This window comes from Colobus angolensis, unplaced genomic scaffold (assembly GCF_000951035.1).
Source record: "Colobus angolensis palliatus isolate OR3802 unplaced genomic scaffold, Cang.pa_1.0 Scaffold498, whole genome shotgun sequence".
NCBI lineage: Eukaryota > Metazoa > Chordata > Mammalia > Primates > Cercopithecidae > Colobus > Colobus angolensis.
Window position 1 is genome coordinate 572477 of NW_012118465.1, and position 17051 is coordinate 589527.

Consider the following 17051-nt stretch of genomic DNA (forward strand, 5'->3'; position numbering starts at 1 on the left):
AACCAGGCACCCTCCTTCTATCTGAAGGGCATGGAGATGTGGGGATGGGGTTGATGACAGTGGTGTGTGCCTATGAGAGTGGGGACTCGTGGGGACAGGTGTCTGCCACCCAGGAGGTAATGACCTCCAGTGTCTGTGTCCCAGTGGTCCCCAAAGAGCCACAGGAGCTGTAGACAGTAATGAGAAGAGCAAGAAGCCAAGGAGAGGGCCATGGGGTGAGGGCGATAGGGAGAGGACAAAGGGGAGGGGGAGAAGAGGGGAGGGTGATGGGGAGAAGGTGATAACGAGAGGGCACTGGAGAGAGGGAGGAGGGATGCTTCCTGGCATTTTGTGAGCACAGTCAGGGACTCCAAGCTCTCCCCAAACATTCCCTTTCTCTTTCCCTCATTCATAGCCCTGGAGACACAAATGTCTCTCAAACAGTAGGGAAAGGAATAATTGCTGTAGACTCAGCAGAAAAGGAAAAAGACTAGAAAACTAAAAGAAGTGAACAAAGGAAGGAGATAGAGGTGAGAGAGGGAGTTTCCTCCAAGAGAACCAGAGCCACGGTGGCTTGGCCACTTGGCGTCAGAAGGTAGCACAGCAGCCTGGGGCAGAGGAGCCACCAGCTCCTTTATGGAACATGGAAGCCTTTATGACCCTAAAGGTTAGAGAGGGGCGGCTGCCAAAGGGCACCAGGAAGGGAGATTTAGGGCCAAGGATGGAGGGAAGTCTGCGATCAGCCTGGCACCACTCTGCCTGGCCCCAGTGCTTCTTCTGTTGAGCTCTGGGCCTTGTTGTCCAGTCATGCTTTGCAGGGAGGGGCAGCAGAAGTCACTGTGCCCCAACTGGCCAAGTGACTTTTGCTCCTCCCTGCAAAGCAAGGGGTGTCTGAGGTCTCTCAGAAGCCTGGCCATGTCCAGATAATCTGAGGCCTGATGATAGGATGCAGATTAGGCCTTGGATTAGGGGTCAGGCTGTGGTCCCTGCTCCTCTGCTGACTCGCTGAATGACCTTGAAAAAGTCAAGTTATCTCTTGGTCTCAGATTCCCCAAGTGCAAGACAAAAGAGGCCAATGTTCAAAATCAGAGATGTAAATAGATGTGAATGGGCTTTGTATGGAAAAAGAAACTAAGCCTGTGTAGAGGGTTATTATCACTTCTGAGGCTGAGGCAGGGCACAGATGCTGTTAAGCTGTGGGTGCAGGAGCTGCCTGTGAGGGAGCTGAATCCCCGCCCCGGCCTCCCTCAGCCTTGATTGATGGGGCTGACGCCCGCCGACGCCCAGGCCCAGTAATAATGGCATTGAGGTCCGCAGTCCCCTTCCTCTAGTGCCCACCCCTAAAGAACAAGGAAGTGTGAATTATCCTAAAGAAGCCTCATGGGTTTTTTTTTGTGTTTTTTTTTTTTTTGAGACAGAGTCTCGCTCTGTCACCCAGGCTAGAGTGCAGTGGCACGATCTTGGCTCACTGCAACCTCCGCCTCCCGGGTTCAAGTGATTCTTTTGCCTCAGCCTCCTTAGTGGCTGGGATTACAGGCATGTGCCAAAATGCCTGGCTAATTTTTGTATTTTTAGTAGAGACGGGTTTCATCATGTTGGCCAGGCTGGTCTCAGACTCCCGACCTCGTGATCCACCCGCCTCAGCCTCCCAAAGTGCTGGGATTACAGGTGTGAGCCACAGTGCCCGGCCAGGAAGCCTCCTGTTGATATGGATGGGAAAGGTGTGTGTATTTTGAGTGGTAGAAGTGGGAGGATGGTGAGGGCAGGTGGGAGAGGGGAGATTTTAGCAAGAGCCTCACCCTCTCTGTCTTTCTGTTTCTATTTGGAGGCTCCTGCTTCCACTTCCAGTAGGTTTCACCAACTCCTCTTGCCTGAAGTTGTCACCAGGGTTGAGTGTGTTTGGCACCCAGGGGGCAGAAGATACATATTTCTTAGTCACAACTCATGGCAAGGATATTGGAGAAGTGAGAGATGATGTGACAAGGGGAGGGGTTGGAAGTAGCCTGGGGGCTGACTTTGTAGGTGACGACTCCCAGTTCCACGGTCTCTACTCCTGGAACTTTGTGGTAGAGGGTACAGGTCAGAGCAATTCTGTTCATCTGGTGGGCCCCAGGCAGGGTTCCAGCTGCCCCCTTTCCCAGCATGAAACCCACTGCCCTGACAGGGTTGGTTGGTCCACATGAATTTCCTGTGAGCTCCTAGCACCCTGGGCTGGCCTGGTCTGTGCTAGAACCTGAGGAGGAGGAGTGAGGGTAATGGACCAGGGAGAAGTTAAGAGTAACCTGCTTGGAAGCTCAGGTGGTCTCTCTACATGAGCAGTGAAAGGGATTATTCCAGGGGGAAGGGATAGACCCTCAGTGCTCTCAATGCCTCAGGAATGTTTTGGGCCCATGCCTCCTCCCCAATTCTCCTATCAATACACATATCACCCCCAGAGAACCCCTGGCTCCCCTGTACATAAGGCAATCCCCCTTCACCTGCAACCACTCACAGATGCTGCCCTCACTCCCCCAGGTGAAAGTGGCCCCTGGGCCAACCCACAAAGCCCCCTACGTGTCCTCCCTGTCCTTGTCATCACACCCTTCTTCATTGTGTCCCCCCATGTGCCAGCCTGACTCCTCCCAACACCACCCCAAATGCTGGGGCACTTTGAATTGTCTTTCTTTCATCCAATACATAAATGGCCCTATTTTCTGAGCCCGAAAAGGGGACCCATGGTTTGATCATGGGCAGAATATTGGATAGATACTAGCCAAGGCCTGCTACGTGGGGAACACATCCCCCACTCACCAAACACCCGCTCGGAGCAGAGGTTCCTGGCAAGCCCAGCTCACCCCAGGGAAAGACAGGCAAGTTTTAAACCATGGTCACCTTAGCCAAAGCACAGCCCAAGCCCATTTGTTGGTTGTGAGTCGGAAAGGGCCTGACGGGTGTACGGAGTGTCCCCAGAGGGGCTGTGGCTGTAAATGCAAGGGATGGCTCTATGGGCTCCTTCAGATGCTGTGCATCTCAAAGTGATTCATGGGTAGGGAGCACTCAGGATCCCAGAGGTTTGAGGTCAGGAAGACTCTCAAGTATCATGGATTCAGAGTCGCGCTGCAGAGGGAAGTCCTGCCATTGAGAAAACAACCGCATCTCAGATCCCCTCAGAAGAGATGGATTTTCTTCCTGGGAGGGCTCCCCCCTGCCATGTCATCCATGGCAGCATCCCTAACCTCCCTTTGGGAGGCCTAAGGAGGTAAGAGTCCTGTCTCCCAGCCTCTGTCCTCCCAGCCCTGGAGTCCCTGGGCCCCTTCGATCGGACTCAATCCCAGTGTTGTCTGTCCAGCTGTCCACATTCACCTGGGCATCCCAGCTGCAGGCCCCTGCCCCCTTGTTCCAGCTGGGTCTCACATGGAGAGGGTCCATGTGAATACCAGACAGCCCCTTGGAGGGCAGAGCCCAAACTGTCACATTGCATTTCCCAAATTTCCTGGAGGGGGTTGGCCTAAAGTCCTAAGTCTCTATAGCTCCCTCACCTTGTCCTGGCCCCACCACACTGTACCTCTCCATTCGGTCAGGTCAAATCTTAAGCAAATCAAAAGAAATTAAATCCCCAGTGGCAGCCCCAGAACCTCCATTGGGTCTAGAACCCTTTGGCATCCCTGATGAGGACTCTGGGGTTTTGGGTACAAGTGTTGGGCTTAGAGTAAGAGGACTTGGTTGAATCTACTACTTCTTATCTTTGGCAAGTCATTTCATTTTTTTTCAAAGCCTCAGTTTCCTCATATGTAAAATGAAGCTGTGTGTAAAACAGGGCTAATTTCAACTTAACTTATATGAAGCCCTCCATATTGTGCCTTGCACACAAGACAGCCCAGTCTTCTCTCTTCCTTCAGAGCTGTTTATGCAGGCTGTAGTCATAGCTATTCCCAGATCCTTCACTAACTCGCCCTGCTGATTCTCTGCCTTCCTGTTAATAACAACAGCAACTCCTTGTGGGGAGTCTATGGCTAGCTTGACACTGTGCTATCCTTGCATTTACTCAGTGTCGAAGAACTTGGGATGAGTGAGGTACCCAGCATTCAACATGAATTAAAGGCAGAGGGAGAAGGCCAAGCCAGAGAGCTGTGGGGCATTAGATGGTCCCTTCCAACCCACGGCCCCAAAGTGAGTTTGTCGGCTACTCAGCTCTGATGTTCTTGGGAGAAAGCCCAGCCCCAAAGTGCCTCCTTCCCCAGCCAACCCCAAAGCCTGAGATGAAGAGCAATGGTTTATTGAGTCATGTGGTAATGGCAGGTTGTCTTTAAAAAAAAGAAAGAAGCATCAAGGAGAGAAGCCCCACATGGCAAAGAGAGACATTTCACTCAGAGGCCAAAGTCTGGGGGTGGAAAGAAGGAAGCTTGACCCAAACAAAGTTTCATTTACAGTATATACAGTCAGGCCTTGGGGGCAGGAGCTGCTGGGGAGCAGAGAGGGACCCTGTATTGTTGGCTTCAGGGGGTGCCTTGGGTCTCTTCAGTAGCTGGTGGGCGTGAGCTGCGGGAAGCACATTTGGCTTGGCAGGAGCTGTCGGGAAGGGGAAGCGGGTTTCCTGCAATTCTGCCTCGCTCTGCCCTGGGTGAAGCCGCACACCACGCGTCACCTCCCAGGCGCCCAGGCCCTGTAGAATGCCTGTTTTAAGCTACCCGGGGCTGGTCCAGCTGACGGCAGCTGCTAAGGGGATGCCCCACTGCAGGAGGACCTGGGGTGGTGCTGTACCTCCACAGCAGCAGGCAAAAGAAGTCAGCTGACAGCCTGGTGGAATTTCTGAGGGACTCGCCCCAGCCTTCAGCCAGCCCATCCCCAAGAGGGAGGTGTAGAAAGAACCAAGCAAATGGTGTGGTGTGGAGAAAGAGGACAGTTAGAGCCTCCGTGTGGGGCAGGCGGGAGGCTGAGGGAGGTGACTACTCCCTGGGTGGCTGGTGAGGAGAGCCTCAGCACCAGGCTGTGACTTGTGGGCTGGAGGGAAGTGCTTATGGTCCATAATTGCTAGAGTGGTGTTAATAATGGAGCCATGGAGGTGCCCTGTGTACCCCTTGGGCCCAGGCAGGAACCATTCGCCATCCCCCCAAGTTCCTTGGCTATTCCTTCTTCTCTCCTTTGGTGGGTACCAGCTGGGGGCTACGTTTCTTCTTCAATTCTGTCTTTTTCAGCATGGCATGGTTCTCTTTCCCTGGGACTCCTGCCCCTCATTAAGGAGTCTTGGAGGACAGTTTGGCCTTCTCCAAGGTCATCCTGTCTTTCATGGTTCATTAAATTAACCACACAGGGAGTGTGCCGCAATGCTGGACTTGTGGTTATTTTTCATGTAATAAATAAAGATCCTTTGTGTGACTCTCTGGGGCCTGTCCCAGGCTGAGTCCTCCTGTTGCTCAGTCGCTCCCACTGTCCCCATGGTAACTACAGATGGTCAAAGGCCGTGGCAGTGGTGGGCGGTGCGCTCGGCCTTGATGTGGAACTGTAATAATATGGGGAACCTGGACACATTAAAAAAAAAATAACAACAACACTGCTGGTCAGAAAGGAAAATTGCACCATAGCCTTCCCTGCATCTGCTGACCTTTAAGACAACACAAGTTAATCATTCATTTCTCTGGCCTATCTGATCATCAAAGATTAACTCCTCTCCAGCCCTATTTCCTCCTTCTCTGGCCTCACCTTTGAGTTTCTGGCCAGAATGAGAACAGTGGCTTCTTGCCCCTTCCCCCTATGGCTGCTCTGACCTTCAACACCCTCGTTGCAGGGAGAGGGCAATAGAAAACAATTGTATGTGGAACCCCAAAGAATCAAGTGCACTGAGGGGTCATCAGGATCCTCCCTAGCCTTGCCCAAACAGTGCCAGGACAGAGAGCCTTCTCTCTTAAGACCCAGGGAGATTAGACTGCTGCAGGGTCAAAGGGGATCTGGGCTTGACAGCCCTTAAGATGAGGCTCTGCACACCTGCAGGATGGGCAGCCTGGGGAGGCTCAGTGGAAAGGTGCCTGAACCCTGGTATGTCTCATTGCCCTCATCTTTTCTGGTTAAATTGAATGGAAAGGTGGGTTGGAGTTGAACTCATCTGGCAAACAGGGCCCAGGTCTGCCACCTTTCAAGTTATTTCTGGAATACAAGGAGGTAATGGGAAGAGTGGGGGTTTTGGGGAATGGATGGTTCCCAGCCTGCAATGGTGCCTGTGGGGTCGGCCATCCTTGGGTCACTGCTTCTGTCTGGCTCAGGTTTGCTCTGATACCCCCAAGGCCACCACTCAGGGAGACTCTAGTGGGATCCCTCAAGTCCCCATTGGTGGGGTTTTGCTTTGCTGGAAAGCTTATCTTCCCAGTCCAGGACTCCAGGACAAGAGAGGGGTGAAGAGAAGCCTGAAAGCTCACTGAAGCTCACTCTCTGGACTTTGACCCTGAATACTGCCAGCATCTCAGGCTAAATATGGGGAATGTGGTGGAACAAAGGATTTCTGTGTAAGGGTTTGGTGCTGAATCATGAGTATTTCGGAGCCACTTAGATGGTTAATGGGGGCAACAGGATGGCATTCTTGAAATCGGCTCCCAGGAAGGAGAGCAGTTGCATTCTGGCGGGGTGCCTGGTGTCAGTGTCTGCACTGTGGGACTGTAAGCCGTGGAGGCAGGAGGTCCTCTCTTAGGCTTTTCTCAAGTCCTCCCCTGCCCTCTCCTTCAAGGCCTGAGCCCTGAATCTTACACAAAACAAAGATTGAAAAGACACGGCCTTAAGAAGCAGGAGGGAAACCAATGCTTGGGAGCCTCTGGACTTCTGCCCTCTTTCCCCAGACAACCAGGTACACTGCCCTCCTGCTGCCTTCTTCCATTACAAACAACACCACCTCCCAGGCTGTCTGGATAATCTGAGGCCTCCCAGCTTTCAGGTAACCTTTGACCCACCCTTGTCCCCCACCACACCATCCATCCTGCCCAGCAAAGGCCTGGGCGGCCCCAGGGACTTACTCAGCAAGCTGGAGTTGGGGAAGCGCCAGGCCTCGCTGTAGGAGGAGTAGGGGGTGTGGCCATAGGCATTGCCAGAGTATTCACTTCCTGTTGGAGGCACACAGGGGAGAGGCCTGTGAGGTGAAGGGCACCAGTGCAGGGCTGGGGTGTGGGGAGGTCTGCAGGGCTGGCAATGGGCAAGCTCAGGAATAGTGGAGGAGACAGTTGGAGCCATGGTAGGGACAGTGGAACTCAGAAGGTCCCTTTATCATCCTTTTTGGAACCCATCGGTCTGGATAATTTGGGGCAGTGTCCTTTTCCGTAGGTACTGGAGGCACTGGTTTGACACACTACAGCCCTCCCAGGAGGCCCAGAAGGTAGATGTTATAACTACCCCCATTTTCCAGATGAAGAAACTGAGGCTCTGGGATCTGCGGAAGCTCCCAGAGCTGGAGGGTTTGGTGGAGTTAGGAAACTGTGCTGTGACTCTAGGGCCCAGGGACTAACTGCTCCTTCTCCTGCCTGGACCTTCTGCAGGAGGGCTCTTCTGGGAGGGCCCCACAGCAGGGGTATGGGGTTAGGCGCCAAAGAGGAAATCTGTGTATATGAACCTTTTAGCCTCTGTAGGTATGAGTGTGTGTGTATGCATGGGAGGCTGAGGGGAGGTGTGAGGGTTAAGGATGGGACAGGAGGGAGAGACCCAGAGGGCACCCACCTCCCAGGAAGCTGCGTCCTGGGACTTGGAGTAGTTTGTTGTTCCATCCTGAGTCTGCCACTTTAAGCAAACTCAATGTATAAATTTACGCAAAGTAAATCAGATCACCTCCTTCTGTTAATAGATTCTTGACTTTCCCAAAGGAATTATTTACAGATGAAATTAGTTAAGAATTCCCTGACATAACAAAAACAAAGTCAAGCTGACCACCACAGCTACTACCGGTGTTTGGTGTAGGGCTTAAAGTTTGTAAAGCACTTTCCCACATATTATGATCTTTTATTCTCACAACTACCCTATGAGGTACTCATGGATACCAATTTATAGAAAAGGAAACTGGAGTGCAGCATGATTAAGTAGTTTGCCTCAAATCACATTGTTGTTAAATGTCAGAGTAGAACTCGACCTTAGGGCTCTTGACTCTAAATTGCAGATAATCCCTTTATTCACTTACAAGATAATTCCATTTACAAAGCTAGATTCCTGCCAATCCTGAGACTCAATGAATGTCCACCCAGCCTTTCAGAAACTCACCTACGATTGTGAGCAACGGGGTTCTGAGTCTCCTTCTCAGACTCTCTGGAGGGGTTGCTTGAAACTCCCTGACTCTGGAACTGACCTGTCTAGAGTCAAATCCTTACTTCCCATTTCCTGGTTCTGTAACCTTGGACAAGTCACTTAGCCTCTCTGAGTGAGTGACTTACAGGTGAGCCTTGGTTTCCTCATCTATAAAGTGGGCTAAATAATTATCCCTATCTCATTTGGTTTAATGAGAATTACATGAGAAAATATGTATTAAATGCTTAGCACCATGCTTCAAATATATAGGGAGCACTCAGTAAATGTAAGCTTTTATTATTTTCCCATTAAACAGGTGCGAAAATAAAGCTCAATGAAGGCTTAAATCAGTCATTCAACCAGTCTTAAGGCCTGGGTTGGGGTTAGTGGGAGCTGCTTTATTGCCAGACAAGTAGGCGTTTATACAGGAAGAAGAGAGATGAAGAGGAGGAGCCTGAAGCAGAGAAAGGCTACTGGATCCTTTCCTTGTCTAGGAAGTCAATGACAGATAAGAACACAGTAAGAAAGTTCCTTACGGGCAGAGACTAAGTCTAACGTAAATCAAGCAAAAAGTATGGGTAAAAAAAGGAAGGGGGTAAAGAAGTAAAAAAGCAAAGCAAAAACAAAAAACAAAAAACAAAAAATACCATAAGAAATCATTGAATCTAAACATCTATTTAACAGATGAAAAACTAAGAAATAATCTACTCTAAACATCTATTTAACAGATAACACATCTGTTACATAGGGAAGTAAAGACATTTGGCCAAGGCCACGTGTTCAGTGAAAGCCTGAACTAGAACCGTGGCCCCATCCTTGCACACCGGTGCTCTCTCTTGCATCTCCCAGTGCTAAGTGCCTTCTGTTTAGCCCAGGTCTCCTGGGTTTCAGCCGATTCTCTATTGGCCACATAGCAAGGGCCCTAGCACCTTTTACCACACCCTACCCAATGGCAAATACAGCAAGCTCTAAAGGACAAGGGAGAGAGGTGGAAAACACAATGTGTTTACCCTCTCATTTTGTCACTCATTCATGCATTCACTCACTCACCCACTTATTTATGTATTTAACTACCATTTACCGAGTACCTCAGTCACATGGAACCTGGGGCAGGGGATGAGGCTCGGTAGGTGGTACACACCTAGGTGTGGCATCTTCCTGTCACCAGATGTGCCTACCTGCCTGCAGTCACAGCAGACGAAATGTCTCCACCCCAATGAAAGGCCAACCCTGCTTCTTTGCTCTGCATTCTACCCTACTCACCTTTCCAAGGATTTGGCGGCTCCAACGATCCCATTTTCTGTTTCATCAGTCTCTCCCTTCACCCTGCAAACATACTCTGCTATCTTCTGTCTTTAAAAAATCCCCTTCCTATCTCCACATTCCTCTCTAGTTACCAGTGCCTTTCTCTGCCCCATGGTCTCTGCCTTCACCTTCTTATCCCTTCCCATCAGGCCAACTCTGATCCCCTCAAGTCCCCACAGTCTCTAACTCCATCATACCAATGGTCACTTCGATATCCACAATTCCCTTGACCGTTTAGCTCATCTCTCTCTCCATGCCTTTGGGTTTGTGATGACCAGTCTTCTGTTTGCTTTGTAACTCAGTTGTCTTTCCTACTCATTCTCCTTGCTGTTCCTTCTTTGCTGAGCTCTAAATTGTTGAAGAACCTCAGGCTTGGTTTCTAGTAGTCTTATCATTAAATGACAGCTTTGTGCAATGGCTGAAATTTATACTCCAGTCAGGATTCTTTCCTGGCTTCAGATATACATGATGTACCTACAAACTTATTATAAAACTGGGTATTTAGTAAGCATCTCAATCCTAACATGGCCCAAAAAACTCTTGATTTCCACTTGCCATCTACTATATCACTTCCCCTCCTGGTCTCCCATATATATACTTGCCACCATCATCCATGTCCCAAACCTACAAATGATCCTTGTTTCCTCTGTTTTCTCATCCCGACAGCCAATCCACCAGCAAGGTTTGCTGGCTTTGCAACCAAAATATATTTTCAGGGTCTCTTTTTTCCTCCTTCACCGCTAATTCCCTAGCTCAAGCCACTGTCATCTCTTGCATGAACTATTGAAACTGTCCCCTAACTGGTCTGTGCTTTCTCTCTTGACTGTGTACAATTCATTTTCCTAGAAATCAGAGTCACCTTTTCAAACTTGACCCAGCCACTACCAATTACTTGCTACCATGCTAAACTAGTTCCTGCCTTAGGCCCTTTGCACTTGCTGTTCTTTGGGCCAGGGATGGTCTGCCCCAGTTTATCACTTGGATGGTCACTTTGAACACCTTCTCAGAGAGGCCTCCCCTGACAACCCAATCTAAAGTAGTTATCTCCTCTCCCTGTGGCTCTTTATTACATCATCCCATTTTATTGTCTTCACAGACAATAAATTATTATGTTTATTCATTCATTGACTTATTTACTGTCCATTTCTCTTCACCATTAGGTTATAAGCTCCAGCAATAAAGGAATCTGACTTATTCACTGCTGTATCCCCAGCATCCCATACAGTAGATCTTCAACCAGTATTTGTTAAGTGAAAAAGTGGTGAATGAATGGATGGAAGGATGCAAGGATGAATCAAAGTGTGAATGATGGAAGGATGGATGGGTGGAAAGATGGATGGAAAGACAGACAGATAAAAGGATGTATGTGTAGAAAGATGGATAGATTAATGGAGGAATAGATTGAGAAGGGGATGAAAGATGGATGTATGAGAGGATGGATGGCTGGAAGAATGGATGATGAAAGGATGAATGGAAAGATAGATTAAAGGATAGTTCTGTGAAAAGATGAATGGATGAATGAATATGGATGGAAAAATAAAAGGATTGATGGAAAGATGGATGATAGATAACTGGAAAGACAGATGAATTAAAAGATGGATGGAGGGGCCGGGCACGGTGGCTCACACCTGTAATCCTAGCACTTTGGGAGGCAAAGGTGGGCAGACTGCCTGAGGCCAGGAGTTTGAGACCAGCTTGGCCAACATGGTGAAACCCTGTCTCTACTAAAAATACAAAAATTAGCCAGGTGTGGTGGCGGGTCCCTGTAGTCCCAGCAACTGGCGGGGGGGGTGGTGCGGCGGGGGGCTGAGGCAGGAGAATCGCTTGAACCTAGGAGGCAGAAGTTACAGTGAGATAAGATCACGCCACTATACTCCAGCCTGGGCAACAGAGCAAGACTCTGTCTCCAAAAAAAAAAAAAAAAAGATGGATGGAAAGATGGAAGGATTGGTGGAAAGGTGGAGGATGACAGGATGGATGACGAAAGATGGAAAGATAGATGGGAAAATGCATGGATATGTGGAAAAATGTATGGGAAGATGAATGAGTGGAAAGATAGATGACTGGATGGATCCATATATCTGGAGCTGCTGGTTCTGCTCTAGAACTGGTTGAGAATCATTGGCTGTTAATGGAGTCAGAACAAAAAATAAAATAAAATAAAATAAAACAAAATAAAAGAGAAATAGAAGGTGAATAGACAAGGGAAATCTGTCCTAGCCCTTTTCCTGTGCTCCTCTCTTGTAGCCTGTGTCTTTATTTCTGGTATGGTAGGAGGCAGCATGATGTAGTGGAAAGAGCCTTAGACGTGAAATTGAAAAACCCGTGTTTGCACAACTCAGCCACTGAGTATGATTATGACCCTGAGCACACTACTTTGCTTTTGCTTCAGTTATTCCTTAAACTGGGATAGTATTAGCCTCTCAGTCTTATGGTCAGGGTAAAATTAGAAATAAAGTTACACATATTTGAATGGCTAGACATGCACAAGTACATAATAAGTGATCCTTCCTTTCATAATTGATTGAAGAATGTCTTTGGCATGCCTTGCTTTAAGCATTTATCATGTACCTAACATGCATGCAGTAGGTGCTCGATGAAAGTTTATTCACTTTAATTGCAGGAATCCCCATTCGATCCACTGGGAGATTGCAGGCGGTGGTAAGAGATGGACATATACTTTTTCCACAAAAACAATTTCCTTAAGAATTCATTTGCGCAATGCTATTCCTAGGAACCAAGTGATTCATTTAAATAGTGCTGCATTTTCTAAAAACTGATTTTCATGGAACTCACTGGGAGCCCAATTGTGTAGGACAAGGTCTCTCCTTTGTGGATTTTACTTGCAGTCAGTGTCCTAGTTGTGCTATTTTTTTTCTTTTTCTTTTTCACAGCACCCACTCAGGATTCTTTCTGGAAACAACCTGGGGGACTTTGATGAGAGGCCCAAGCCTGCCAGCTACCTCACAGATCAGACTCTGGGCCCCAGGAACCCCTTGCCCTGGGCCTGCCCTCAGGGAATGATTCATAATTAAGAGAAAAGCCTTGTGCTTTATGTTTCTTCCTCCTCCTCTAAGCAGGCGGCAGGGGAAGGTGGAGGGGTTGGAAGGGGAATGGGGGGGAGCCGACTGGAGCCTGGGATTTTGATTGAGAGGCCCCATTATCCACACTCTTAAAAAAATAACCGAATCTTTTCCTTTTTTATCTTGACCAATCTCATTTCACGCTCCAGAAGAGGAAGGGAGGGAGGGAGGGAGTCCAGGGCCAGGAGGGAGAGAGGAGTCAGTATTCTGTATTTTCAACGCTGCATTAAGCACATCGCCACGGTAACCAGGCAGCAACAAGTGCCAGCTCAGCAGGTTCCCAGGGAGCACAGAGCCTTTTTCCCTCCTTCTTTCTCTCCCTCCCTTCCCTCTGCCCAGGAGATCCCAGCCCACCTGCCTCTGCATAGGGTGCCCAGAGTGGGTGGCTGGCAAAGATTAACTCCTGCCGGCAAGGAAGGGAAGCAGGCCTAGGTAAATATGCCAAGTCTCTGGGGTCACAGCCAGAGAGGCTGGCCTAGGGCTGGCATGGGGGTCACATGGGGGGACATTGTGTTCAGACCTCCTTCCAGAAATTCCAGGTCCCAGGCCTTTTTGACCAGTGAAAATGGCTCAATTATGTCTCATCCATCCCAAAGTCTTTCCTATATAGCTCCTAAACAATTGAGACTTGCCCAAGGAAACTCTCATTATCTTCGTTTGTTCAGATCTTGTCACCTTGAATCACCATTGGATGATGACTGGCAGACAAAGAAACCCAAATGACTGGCAGGCAGGTTCCAGGACAGTTCAAATGAGGATGGAGAGCTATCCAGGCTCATTTCATCCTCTATAGTACTCTTAGAGTACCTAGAACCCGGGTCCTATCCATGCGGGGTTGAGAGAGAGTGAGATGTGAAGCATATATTTCATCATCAAGGTCATCATCATCATCATTATCATCACCATCAATACCCTTCTGATTCAGATTTTACAGAAGGGGAAAACGGATTCATCAGAGTTAAATCACCAGGAGACCAGCACTGCTTGAGGGTAGGGCTCATCTTCCACTCACAGCGTTTTGGGGCCCTTGAAGTGCTCTCTATTTATGCTCACTGATTCACTGGAAGAAGTGGTGGAGTTTGGATTTGAACACAGGTCTGTCTCAGCCCCTCCCTTTTCATCATGGAGGGTAACATGGCAGGCCTGGGAAGAAGGAGGCCGAGCTGGGGCGAGTTAAATAGGGAGTCAGGACTGCACTGGAATATTGTCTCCAGGCATTTACAAGAAGATGCCCCCTTTGGTCTATTCTTCAATGCCCTTTGGGAAGTCTATGAATAGGGCACAGTATGCCTCTTGCCCCTCGTGTCCCACCTTGCTCCAATACTTCCTCTGTGCAGTGCTCCCCTCCCTGCCAGCCCTCTCCTTACCTGCCACCATGCCTGCGATGGCAGAGGAGGCATAGCTGCCCTGTCCGCTGGTGGGGATGTGGGGTGGGTATCCGGGCAGCGTGGGCCCCACCATCTCTCGCCCTGGAAAAATACAGCGAAGAATCATCAGTTGGACTGTGGGGGCTCCCATATGTATCATCTCACTCTCCTGAGGCTGTCTTCCCCCATGCCATTCCCACCCTCTCTACGGTCATTCTCTAAACCCACTTCCTCTTGCCCCCTCCTCCTCTGAGCCCAAGTTCTTGTCACCTCTGTCTGGTCTTCTGCAGGACAGAGGCTCCACCATGCAGGGAGCACTTGTTACTGCAGTCTCACACTGTTCCCTGTTCTCCAGTGGTTTTGTTTACATGATTGTTATCTTATTCATCCACAAGAATGTCCTGGTATTGGAGGCTGAGGCTATGTCATCTGTTCTTTGTTATCCCCGACAGCAGCCTGCAGAGCAGTGGGTACAGCTGGCCTCCATAAATACATTTGAGGCCACTTGACTCTGAGCTCATCCCTTTCATTCCTGGCTCTAAGGAGTACCAAGAATAAGACCCTATGAAGGGATGGCATGTATATGGCCCACTAACTCATCACTATTTTTTTGGGGGGGGGGGGCTGTGACAGACATTGCTAATCAACCACTAAACCATTTCCCACTGAGTAGAGGGGGCCTTCCAAGTGGATGCAATCTATCAGAGTTGCAAGGTACAGGAAACCGATTGGCTAACCCCAACCTGGAAGGAGATGTGGCTGAGATATTTCACTTTTACATGACCATAAGCCACACATCTGTCAATTCTATTTTGAAAAGAACCATTTTTAGCAAAACAGACACCAATCTCTCTGTTTCTCTATGGCTTGTGGGTCATACTCCAACCTTGGTGATACCAAATCAGCTCTGTAAAGACCTCATTTCCCAGCTCTGCTTCTCCTCTATGTCGAGAAATCACTTTCCCATTCTGGAGGCCCCACCTGACCTGGCGAGCATCTCCCCATCTACTACATATAACAATGAACATAAACATGATCCCTTGCCCTTGCCCCTCTTCTATTGCTCCTGTGTCCTGCAGGCCCCAACCAGACTCTCCTTCACCCCGAGATTCTTGGCAAGGTGACAGTACACCCTGGTTTGCCAAGGTGTACCCAGGTGATGACCACTATCCCAGCATATTTATTAATTATGCCCATTTCACTCTCAAAATGCTCCAATTAGAATAATGAGTTATTTGCTCATCCTAGTTCTTAGTAATGTTTACAGAGTTTCTCAGTCTCGGCAATACTGGCATGTTAGGCTGCACAATTCTTTGCTGCAAGAGGCTGTCCTGTGCACTGTAGGATGTCTAGCAGCATTTCTGGCCTCCATCCAGTAGGTACCAGCAGCAGTTTTCACCCAATGTGACAACAAAAATGTCTCCAGACATTACCATATGTCCTCAGCAGGAGGTAGTAGGGGCAAAATCGCTGCTGGCTAAGAACCATTATGTTGGACTATGACTGTTTTACCCAAATGCCTTCTGCCTCTTCCATTTTGGGGGCTGTTTTTTCCTCCCAAAACCTGTGTGGGCCACTGTGAGCCCCTGTTAACCAACTTACCAAATTCATCTCCTCTATGGTACTGCTTGTCCAACTTTCCACCCATCAGTCCCCCCCAGGTCCTTCATACCTCAGCCCCTTCAAGGGGTGCCTGGTCACGACAGAAGGGAAGGAAGGCCCCATGAAATCCTGCAAGTTGCCAATACTACAGTGACTACCTCCTCTTTCTCTCTCTTTCTGGAGATTCCCCAAAGACAATGTTCATTTGCTAAATACTTATTGAGTAAGTACTATGTTCTAGACACTTTTCTAAGCACTTGGGTATATAGCAGAAAGCCAGAATGCTAAATTAGCAAGGCCAGGCACTAAATCAAGAAGGGACATAGGCTGGGATAGGCATTTGGAGCCAAGCCCAAGGGGTCAATGAACAAAATCAGGCACACTCAACTTCTGCGCTTCCTCTAGAGGGAAGGGCCTGGGAATCAGAGGGCCTGGGGTCATTATACTGCTTCTGTGGCTGGTTTTCTGAATGCCCTTAGATAAGGCTAGTATGTGCAATGTGTCAGTTTCTTCAAATGCAAAATGGGGGGAAAAAAAAAACAACCATAGCTGGAGGTACCTTATTACAATTTCTATGAGGTTATCTGTATAATTCAGAGCCAGGGTTTCATGCTACAGGTGGACATTGATTAGTGCAATGGACACATTCTAGAAATGGTTATATGCCAGTGAACTCCTACAGAATAAGAGCCATCAGTGCTCATTGTTTAAAACTGTGCGAATGTTTTGGTAAACTGGAACACCACCTTCTAATTTGTCTGACTATTCCTGCAGTGTCCAGCTGTGCTTGGCGCTGGACCAAATGGGGTGAAACCCACTAGCATTCCACAGGTGGGCTCAGTTCACCTGACACAAGGTCATCAAGGGAACAAATGAAGGGTTGGAAACACAGGAGGGGAAAAGAGGATTTTAAGATATTTAGATGTAGAGGGAGAAATATGCAGAAGCTATACTGAGATAAAATCTGAGCTTTCTGTGAAGAATACAACACAATAGACCCTCAAACTCAGCCCCCTTGGCCCTGAGATAAAGCACCGGCTAGGCAAGAGGGAAGGAGTGACAGGAAGTCTGTGAGAGCAGGAGGAGCACAGGGCAGGGACAGGTGGTGAGGGAGGGAGTGATGGAAGAGGGTGGTAGATTCAGGCCTGCTTCCTTCTTTTCTCTTCCCTCCCTACTTCCTCCTCCGTGAGAGAGAGAGAGAGAGACAGAAAGTGAACTCTAGATCCAGGCCGGACCCTGGATGAAAAGTAGCCACTTAATTCTCTGAACCACATCTTCCTGCCTGTCACATAAGGAACTAGTTTAGATTTCAGCTTGTAAACTGGATTCACCTGACTACTTGATTGACTGGTAGGGGCTTCCTGGCACCCAGTGTTGAGAAGGATTCTGAGGTAGCTTGTGTCTGCCATGATCGGGGTGGGGAGCAGTGGGAGGTGGTCTTGGCTCTCAGGTCACCTGTTTGCTGGTGCTGGCCTCGTGCCCTGCA

The 17051-nt window shown here is 48.9% G+C and overlaps 1 protein-coding gene across 5 annotated transcripts in view; it reads right to left on the minus strand.

Moving 5' to 3' along the window:
- Nucleotides 1-2846: 2846 nt before the first annotated feature.
- Nucleotides 2847-17051, minus strand: part of PAX8 (paired box 8) — a 62184-nt gene continuing 47979 nt past the window's right edge. For 4 of the 5 annotated variants that reach the window (XM_011959491.1, XM_011959490.1, XM_011959487.1 and 1 more), the window contains 3 exons: nt 13964-14065; nt 6957-7043; nt 2847-5477 (listed from right to left, as the gene is read on the minus strand). In XM_011959491.1, the coding sequence (XP_011814881.1) occupies nt 6957-7043; nt 13964-14065 (189 nt within the window). In that variant the 3' untranslated portion in view covers nt 2847-5477. The remainder of the gene's footprint in view (nt 5478-6956; nt 7044-13963; nt 14066-17051) is intronic. The other variant, XM_011959492.1, reaches the window with a different exon arrangement.